This window comes from Schistocerca piceifrons, chromosome X, assembly GCF_021461385.2.
Source record: "Schistocerca piceifrons isolate TAMUIC-IGC-003096 chromosome X, iqSchPice1.1, whole genome shotgun sequence".
Classification (NCBI taxonomy): domain Eukaryota; kingdom Metazoa; phylum Arthropoda; class Insecta; order Orthoptera; family Acrididae; genus Schistocerca; species Schistocerca piceifrons.
The window spans coordinates 821,973,871-821,984,037 of record NC_060149.1 but is presented as its reverse complement, the minus strand read 5'-3'; the positions used below and the strand labels follow the sequence as shown (position 1 = coordinate 821,984,037).

At 42.3% G+C, this 10,167-nt stretch overlaps 1 protein-coding gene across 1 annotated transcript in view; it reads left to right on the top strand.

The window, feature by feature from the left end:
• The first annotated feature begins 8,783 nt into the window (after window positions 1-8,783).
• LOC124722897 (trafficking protein particle complex subunit 10) overlaps window positions 8,784-10,167 on the top strand; it is a 166,905-nt gene continuing 165,521 nt past the window's right edge. The window contains exons 1-3 of the mRNA XM_047248038.1: window positions 8,784-9,027; window positions 9,129-9,346; window positions 9,425-9,618. Coding sequence (XP_047103994.1) covers window positions 8,994-9,027; window positions 9,129-9,346; window positions 9,425-9,618 — 446 coding nt within the window. The 5' untranslated portion in view covers window positions 8,784-8,993. The remainder of the gene's footprint in view (window positions 9,028-9,128; window positions 9,347-9,424; window positions 9,619-10,167) is intronic.

Sequence of the window (10,167 nt, the reverse complement as noted above, 5' to 3'; positions counted from 1 at the left end):
CCGTCGGTCCGTCAAGGATGTCCGCTGTCGATGCTGCTATTCGCCATCGCCCTTGAGCCACTGTTACACGGTTTGAGGAGCCGGCTCACAGGGATAACAATGAGGGGGAGTGCTTTCATCTGCCGCGCCTATGCAGATGACGTGGTGCTCTTGGTTCTAGCGGAGGATGAAGTGCGAGAGGCACTGGCATGGATCAACCAGTACAGGACTGCTGCGGGCAGCCGTGTACACCTGACGAAATCTAGTGCTATGTCCGTCGGTAGAGGTCTTCCAGCAGAGAGTGTGGCTCCATTTCCATTAGTAGACAAGCTCAAATGTTTGGGGATCATCTTCACGCGTAATATACAGCGCACGATCTCATTTAACTATAAACGCCTGCTTCAAGCTATCCGCGCGAACGTTCGTGGCAACCTCCTGAGAGCACTGGACATATTACAAAGGGTGGATTTTGTTAACACTCATCTAGTCTCGCGAATGCCCCATTTAGCACAGATGCCAAAGGCACTGGCACACAGACTTCAGGCGGCGTTCGGCTACTTTGTAAGCGCGGGTCTTATCCTCAAAGTCCGCTACGACACGCTGGCACTTCCTCCTCGAGATGGCGGCCTCAGCCTTGTCAACGTCCAAGCGAGAGCAGCTGCCCTTTATGTAAGTACGATTGTTAAGTCGTGGATCCGCCCCCGAACCGGATTATCGGGAAACCTGATTGACGAACAGGTCCCTCCCTCTCGAGTGGCACCTGTTGCAGTAGCCCATATTTCTTCCTCGCTCTCACATGTCAGGACCTTTTTCATCTAATACAGTTATGTCCATGCCGACTTGCCTAGTACAAGAAACCCTACTGCATGTGATGTTTACCATCTAATGGTGAGAAATCATACTAGGAATGTTGTGGAAAGCCGACATCCAACGATCGCATGGCCCTTGGTTTGGCGTTCTGTGCACCATATCCTCCTCGACAAGAGGGCTCGTGTGACCTGGTATATGGTCGTTAATGGAAAATACATGACACAGCTTCGTCTACATGCCATAAAAATGACAGATTCGCCGCTGTGTCCTCGTCGTCACACACTTGATACGGACGAACATCGACTGATGTGTGGATCTTCTGCAGAGGTGTGGCAGCTGATTCAGAAGATGCTTGCCTTTCTTCTACGTACAGTTCCCCATGCCATTACACCGCAATCTCTTCTGTTCTCCGATGAGACATACTTCCCACGTACGAAGACCAACGCTGTGAACTGGATAAAAGGCCTCTCGATCTGTTACTTGTTCCATGAATGTGATAAGAGTGTTCTTGATTTTTGGACGTTCCTGCAAGATCGCTTTACTTTTCTCGTGCACCATCCGCGATAGTGTCAGTACTATACCAACTTTTTGGGTAGTGCCTTCTTCGATCCCTCCTGCAGCTGGGGTGTCCCAGGTATGAGAAGGTGATTTCAGTGGGATTGTGTAATACCAGGACTCGATCCAATATATCGGCAATGCAATATTCTTCGTGAAGACGTGCCTGGAACAAACCTGACTGCCTTGGAATTCAGTGCGCGTCTACCCACAAGTTGGCGGGACGCGGATGCCATTTTGTCTGTTCTGCCAGGAGGGCGTTTTCTTTAAATTCTATAATTCCCTCTTTATTTTGTTTGTTATTGATGGTTATTACACATAATTGTTTTTCGCCTGGAGGGCGTCCTATGTGATCTCAACAAATATATAAAAATAAATAAATTAGTAAAAAAAAGGATGGATAGAGCGTCTGCCATGTAAGCAGGAGATCCCGGGTTCGAGTCCCTGTCGGGGCACACATGTTCAACTATCCTCGTTGATGTATATCAACCCCCGTCAGCAGCTAATGGTATTGATTTAATTGTAATTTCATTCTAGAGAGCTGCACGGTCACCAATGGCATCTGTTCTTTCGGACATGTCAGAAAGAACAGATGCCATCTTCGTATGGTTAATAGTAAGATCGTTAGGGGAAGGTGTGGTAAAGTGGCCAGGACGGGAAGAGCGACCATTGCATTGTTTTTGTCCTGAACAGTGTTGCTGACTAGTTCTAATATACAGACTAGTTCGATTATACATCATCTCTGTTATCAGTGACATTGGCAGAGGAAGCTTGTTCCGTTATTTTGTAGTAAAAACTTTTTTTTTATTTCGAGTTGTCTGATATATGGTAAGTCATTTATATTAGTCTTGTTACCTTACTTGTATGAAGAGTAATAATACCTTACAATTTCAGAATTTAAACAACGTCGTTCGCCCTGAAAATGCAGTCTCTTGTTATTTCTTTCAGTTTGCTAGTTTCTTCTGTGGATCGCTATTACCGACATGGCACCTGATCGGGAAAAGTCGGATAAAACTGACTTCTAAACCCTTTTATGTACAATGCTGTCGATCACCATTCTATCCCTCTGTGGTAATCTTGAACTAATAAATTTATATAATTGCGTAGGCTTCCGCGGCCAAAAGACATCACACACATCCATGCCCGAGGCAGCATTCGAACCTGCGATCGTAGCAGTCTCGCGGTTCCAGACTACAGCGCCTAGAACCGCACGGCCACTTCGGCCGACCTTCTCTTTGGATTTTAATACCTATTCCTAGTTTTTCTTTTGTTTCCTTCACTACTAATAAATTTATATTATACAAAACAATCTTTGTTCTGTTTTATTTGGCCTAGTACACGAGCCGCACTGAAAATGGACTGCTGCAACCACTTGGTATTGTTTCAGATACTAGGGCATGAAGATGCTTAGAAAACATCCCTGGAAATCAGAAAAAAAGACTTGGGAAGCTACTGTGATGGACCTAGCCACATTACCTGCTTGTGTACGGAAAGTTGCTCACTATGTGTTGTTGTTGTGGTCTTCAGTCCTGAGACTGGTTTGATGCAGCTCTCCATGCTACTCTATCCTGTGCAAGCTTCTTCATCTCCCAGTACTTACTGCAACCTACATCCTTCTGTATCTGTTTAGTGTATTCATCTCTTGATCTCCCTCCACGCTGCCCTCCAGTATTAAATTGGTGATCCCTTAATGCCTCAGAACATGTCCTACCAATCGATCCCTTCTTCTAGTCAAGTTGTGCCACAAACTTCTCTTCTCCCCAATCCTATTCAATACCTCGTCATTAGTTATATGATCTATCCATCTAATCTTCAGCATTCTTCTGTAGCAGCACATTTCGAAAGCCTCTATTCTCTTCTTGTCCAAACTAGTTATCGTCCATGTTTCACTACCATACATGGCTACACTCCATACAAATACTTTCAGAAACGACTTCCTGACACTTAAGTCTATACTCGATGTTAACAAATTTCTCTTCTTCGGAAACGCTTTCCTTGCCATTGCCAGTTTACATTTTATATCCTCTCTACTTCGACCATCATCAGTTATTTTGCTCCCCAAATAGCAAGACTCCTTTACTACTTTAAATGTCTCATTTCCTAATCTAATTCCCTCGGCAGCACCCGACTTAATTCGACTACATTCCATTATCCTCGTTTTGCTTTTGTTGATGTTCATCCTATATCCTCCTTTCAAGACACTATCCATTCCGTTCAACTGCTCTTCTAAGACCTATGCTGTCTCTGACAGAATTACAATGTCATCGGCGAACCTCAAAGTTTTTATTTCTTCTCCTTGGTTCAAAAAAATGGTTCAAATGGCTCGGAGCACTATGGGACTCAACTTCAGAGGTCATTAGTCCCCTAGAACTTAGAACTAGTTAAACCTAACTAACCTAAGGACATCATACACATCCATGCCCCAGACAGGATCCGAACCTGCGATCGTAGCGGTCTCGCGGTTCCAGACTGCAGCGCCTAGAACCGCATGGCCACTTCGGCCGACCTTCTCCTTGGATTTTAATACCTATTCCTAATTTTTCTTTTGTTTCTTCACTGCTTGCTCAATATACAGATTGAATAATATCGGGGAGAGGCTACAACCCTGTCTCACTCCCTTCCCAACCACTGCTTCCCTTACATGTCCCTCGACTCTTATAACTGCCATCTGGTTTCTGTACAAATTGTAAATAGCCTTTCGCTCCCTACATTTTACCCCTGCCACCTTCAGAATTTGAAAGAGATATTCCAGCCAACATTGTCAAAAGATTTCTCCAAGTCTACAAATGCTAGAAACGTAGGTTTGCCTTTCCTTAATCTAGCTTCTAAGATAAGTCGTAGGCTCAGTATTGCCTCACGTGTTCCAATATTTCTACGGAATCCAAACTGATCTTCCCCGAGGTCGGCTTCTACCAGTTTTTCCGTTCGTCTGTAAAGAATTCGCGTTAGTATTTTGCATCCGTGACTTATTAAACTGATTGTTCGGTAATTTTCACATCTGTCAACACCTGCTTTCTTTGGGATTGGGATTATTATATTCTTCTTGAAGTCTGAGGGTATTTCGCCTGTCTCATACATCTTGCTCACCAGATGGTAGAGTTTTTTCAGGACTGGCTCCCCCAAGGCCGTCAGTAGTTCTAATGGAATGTTGTCTACTCCCGGGGCCTTGTTTCGACTCAGGTCTTTCTGTGCTCTGTCAAACTCCTCGCGCAGTATCGTATCTCCCATTTCATCTTCATCTACACCCTCTTCTACTTCCATAATATTGTCCTCAAGTACATCGCCCTTGTATAGACCCTCTATATACTCCTTCCACCTTTCTGCTTTCCCTTCTTTGCTTAGAACTGGGTTTCCATCTGAGCTCATGATATTCATGCAAGTGGTTCTCTTTTCTCCAAAGGTCTCTTTAATTTTCCTGTAGGCTTTATCTATCTTACCCCTGGTGATATACGCCTCTACATCCTTACATTTGTCCTCTAGCCATCCCTGCTTAGCCATTTTGCACTTCCTGTCGATCTCATTTTTGAGACGTTTGTATTCCTTTTTGCCTGCTTCATTTACTGTACTTTTATATTTTCTCCTTTCATCAATTAAATTCAATATTTCTTCTGATACCCAAGGATTTCCACCAGCCCTAGTCTTTTTACCTACTTGATCCTCTGCTGCCTTCACTACTTCATCTCTCAAAGCTACCCATTCTTCTTCTACTGCATTTCTTTCTCCCATTTGTGACAATTGTTCCCTTATGCTCTTCCTGAAACTCTGTACAACCTCTGGTTTAGTCAGCTTATCCAGGTCCCATCTCCTTAAATTCCCACCTTTTTGCAGTTTCTTCAGTTTTTTCGGAAAAATGCATATAGTTCCTATATAGTATTTTCTTTTGCACTTAAATATTTTGTGTGGTATAATATGTAGATTCAAAATATGGAAGTGATAAACTAGAATAACTAATCATGGTTTGATGAAAATTTTATTTCCCTTTGATTGGCCACTGGACTCCCCCCCCCCCCCCCCCCTCCTTCTCCTTGTTTGACGACCACTGCTATAGACACTAGTCTTGGGTGACTCCATGTCCCTTTATTCTAACCCCTTGGGTACAACACAGCCGACTTCCCACCAGCCGGAGTCAAAAGTGGCAACTCTGTGAAGACGACCTACTATCAACTGTGTTCGGGGAAATATGAATTGTGATCGTTTCGACTTCAATTGTTGTGAGACATACAACGCCTAGTAAAACGTTTCCCCTTGACGTCCAATGACCGCTGATCTGTGACGACAAGGTTTCTTACTGGTTTGTTATTATAGAAAACGTGTTAAAAGATTTAATAAAACATCGCGTGTTTCTTGTAATAGATGTGCATTATTATTATTGATTAAATAACATTTTACAAATGTCATACAAATATGTTGTATCAGGAAGTGTGAACAGCTGTCGTTACAGAGGTGAAAAGAGTTACATCGCTGTATTTCGGTTCTCAACAGATACAGACACCCACGGAGCAATTCCGAAGAAAAGGTGGATAATATCCAAGAGGTCCGTGGTCTACGTGAAGCATTTTTAAGAACAGAACATTAATAAAAATTAATATTTTTCAAGGTCTGTAAGTAAATGAGCAGAAGTACCGATACCAGTACTCAAGAGTTCGACCAAAATTACGTAAACGGGCTATTCCCCGATCTATTACATTATTTAATTAACAATAATCTGAACCATCGAAGGATCGTAATGGAGTAATACGGAAACGAGAACAAGATCTTCGTGAAAGAAATGAAGAGCGGGTTTCAAGAAGTGTGCTTAAAAGGTTTACTGACTTCTATGAAAATGTATGTAAGATTGTGGGAAGTGACAAAGTGTACTGAACTGTAATAAACTACACTATGTGATCAAAAGTATCAGAATACCACCAAAAACATACGTTTTTCATAAGGGGTGCATTTTGCTGTCACCTACTGCCAGGTACTCCATATCAGCGATCTCAGTAGTCATTAGACATCGTGGGAGAGCAGAATGAGGCGCTCCGCCGAACTCACGGACTTCGAACGTGGTTAGGTGATTGGGTGTTACTTGTGTCATACGTCTGTAAGCGAGATTTCTACACTCCTAAACATCCCTAGGTCCGCTGTTTCCGATGTGATAGTGAAGTGGAAACGTGAAGGGAGACGTACAGGCCGACCACGTCTGTTCCCTGACAGAGACCGCCGACAGTTGAAGAGGGTTGTGATGTGTAATAGGCAGACATCTATCCAGACCATCATACAGGAATTCCGAACTGCATCAGGATTCACTGCAAGTACCATGACAGGTAGGCGGGAAGTGAGAAAACTTGGATTTCATAGTCGAGCGGCTGCTCATAAGCCACACATCACGCCGGCAAATGCCAAACGACGCCTCGTTTGGTGTAAGGAGCGTAAACAGTGGACAATTGAACAGCGGAAAAACGTTGTATGGAGTGATGAATCACGCCACACAATGTGGCTATCCGTTGGCAGGGTGTGGGTAAGGCGAATGCCCGCCGAACGTCATCTACCAGAGTGTGTAGTGCCAACAGTAAAATTCGTAGACGGTGGTGTTATAGTGTGGTCGTGTTTTTCATGGAGGGGGCTTGCACCTCTTGTTGTTTTGCGTGGCACTATCACAGCACAGGCCTACACTGATGTTTTAAGCACCTTTTTGCTTCCCATTGTTGAAGAGCAATTCAGGGATGGCCATTGCATCTTTCAACAAGATCGAGCACCTGTTCATAATGCACGGCCTGTGACGGAGTGGTTACACGTCAGTAACATCCCTGTAATGGACTGGCCTGCACAGAGTTCTGACCTGATTCCTACGGAACACCTTTGGGATGTTTTGGAACGCCGACTATGTGCCAGGCCTCACCGACCGACATCAATACCTCTCCTCATTGCAGCACTCCATGAAGAATGGGCTGCCATTCCCCAAGAAACCTTCCAGCACCTGACTGAACGTAAGCCTGCTAGAGTGGAAGCTGTCATCAAGGCTAAGGGTGGGCCAACACCATATTGAATTCCAGCGTCATCGGTGGAGGGCACCACGAACTTGTAAGTCATTTTCAGTCAGGTTTCCGGATACTTTTGATCACATACTGTATTTATTATGTTTCTAGAGGTTTTTAGTGGAAGGAATTGCAAAAAACTAATGAAAAGAATCATAGTTGCAAAATTATGACTTCTTCACGCAGTTCAGCTAAAAATTAGTCAAATAAACCTATATTCAAGTACTCTCATACCTCTTTTGCATATGCGTGATTCTGATTTTTAATTGTTGGTTTTTCTGGTGAACTAACTGTGGCGAGGAAACAGCATAAAGTGAAGTTTATACCAATTTCAAACAATATCACACAAAATCTTATCGTACCTCAATACTTACTTAAATTGAACCTGTGTTCACAGTGCACATGTATTCCGGCTTTCCGTATCCTTTTAGATTTCCTTTTCGTAACTGCTTCTGGATATGAAAACCTGATTCTACCCAAATAAGAGTGTCATTTGTCAAATCATACAGTGAGGAAACAGACAACGAAATTCATTTGAATTAAGCGATTGCATAGTAACATTACAAACGGCTTTGTGCATCCATACATAACAGCAATTTGTCATCGTCTCTTACGTTTATTGCCGGCCGCGGTGGCCGTGCGGTTCTAGCCGCTTCAGTCCGGAACCGCGCGACTGCTACGTTGCAGGTTCGAATCCTGCCTCGGGCATGGATGTGTGAGATGCCCTTAGGTTAGTTAGGTTTAAATAGTTCTGATTTCTAGGGGACTGATGACCACCGATGTTAAGTCCCGTAGTGCTCGGAGCCATTTGAACCATTTACATTTATTGCCGTGGAAAAAATGTTTTTTAACCTTTTACGTATGTGCATACCGTACATTCTGCACTATACCTGATAGCTGCGTAATGTTTGGTTTTCGTGCATCATAATTTTCCTGACTTGTTAGAAGTCCATTCTTGCTCGTTTAAAGTGGGAATGATATTCCGATTCGTTCTCGTGCACATGTGTCAGTTGCAGCATCGCATTTACGCACGAGAATATGACACATCCTGCTACATAATTTACTCGATTTCAGCGTTGTACGCAACACTCCGTTCTCGAGTTTCACAATTTTCGGTACTTGTTAAAATTACATTTGTGGATTTACAAACAGGAATATGTCAGTGACTCATTCTTGTATACATGTGTTCGACACAGTTGCAGTATGAGAGTAAAACAGCTTCGGTTCTGATGTGCAACGAGACATCCACTGGCCGTCAGTTTGACAGCTGCGCATTGTTGTTATACTGAAGCTCCGGCTTATGTAGATTAGACTATCGGTATAACGGGTATATAATACCTCCAGAGTACAATCTACCAGAAAGTACGTTTTAATCTTTGACTATAGAAGTGGTGTATCTTCGAAGTTGTATTGTAAGAAATGCACGTCACGCGTGTTGAATGTTTGAGTGGTGGCTGTTTGAAGTTGTGATAGAAGCTGAAGTAGGCCATGAGATGTGTGTGACATATACAAACTTCTGTTAATGACAGTGAATGTGTACCTAGGAAATGGTAGTTGGTGTAACATGGTTTGCGATAGTTGTTGTGCTTTGTTGTCTCCTAACTCTATTTTCAGATGTTACAAGGAAGATGAATAATGTACATTATGGACAACAAACCGATAATTACATGTAAGTACAATGATACTTCCCAAAATGATGATAGTGTGACACGAGAATGCCGTATTATCCTTGAGGTGTCCCCGTTTATTTGTTAATTCATGGCGTTGCAGATTCTGGAGATAAAGCATTGGTTTCTAGTCTTGAAACCCTGTTAGAGAAAGGAATTCCTCAAGAAAGTACGGAGTGGAAGAGATCATATGGAAGAGCCGTTAAAAGTGTATTTATTGAAGCCAAATTTATTCCTTTTTCGAAGGAAATATTGCCGAAAGACTCAGATTGGCACTTGACTAAGCAACCAATCTTCCATACATTTTGGACAGATTGTTCTGTAAGTTTGGCTTCTGTGTATGTTCAGTTATTAAGCCGTGTGCAATAACTTGAAAGTTCCATTATTTACTTCTTCCAGGACGTAGATGTGTACAAAACTTCCGTTCGTGATGACATTGAGAACTGGATGAAAATTCTAAACCAGCATAACATTCACGACTGGTTAATTGTGCTTGTCGAAACTTATGATGTAAAGAAAACTAACAAATTACTACTTAGAACGTCTGTATTGGACAAAATTAGAAGTGACTTTGCATCGAAACATGCTGACAGGTAAATATATTACATCAATCATTAGTTTCATGATTTAACATAGTGTAGGTGATAGAAATACTGTTTAATTGCATTTTAGCACGTCATTGTTGTGGCACACATTGCAAATTTTGTAGTAGAAATGATCTAAACTTTTTGCATGTGAGTTCTTTATTAGAATATGATAATATTAGCAGTTCAGGTTACATACCATAGCCCTACAGTGTTTATTTGTTTGGCCCAATAGGTGGATTGAATGACGTACAGTTTTTGAATGAAATGTTTTTTCCTGGGTCTCCTTGCAGTGTTTGTAAATGTTTATCAAACTCTGTATTCGGCTATAGGGCAAAATTGCACCACTCACGAACAGTATGAGTATTGATGCCAAATTTGGGAAGGAATGTAACACATGAGCTAGGATTGAAAGTGCTCATGGTGTATTTATTGTGTAAAATGAAAAACCACAGCCTAAAACATTTTTTGATATTTTGTATGTTTGATATGAACACAGTGCTTTCTATTGTAAAGTGGTTACCATTAGGTACACATATGAAAGCACCAAACAGAAAT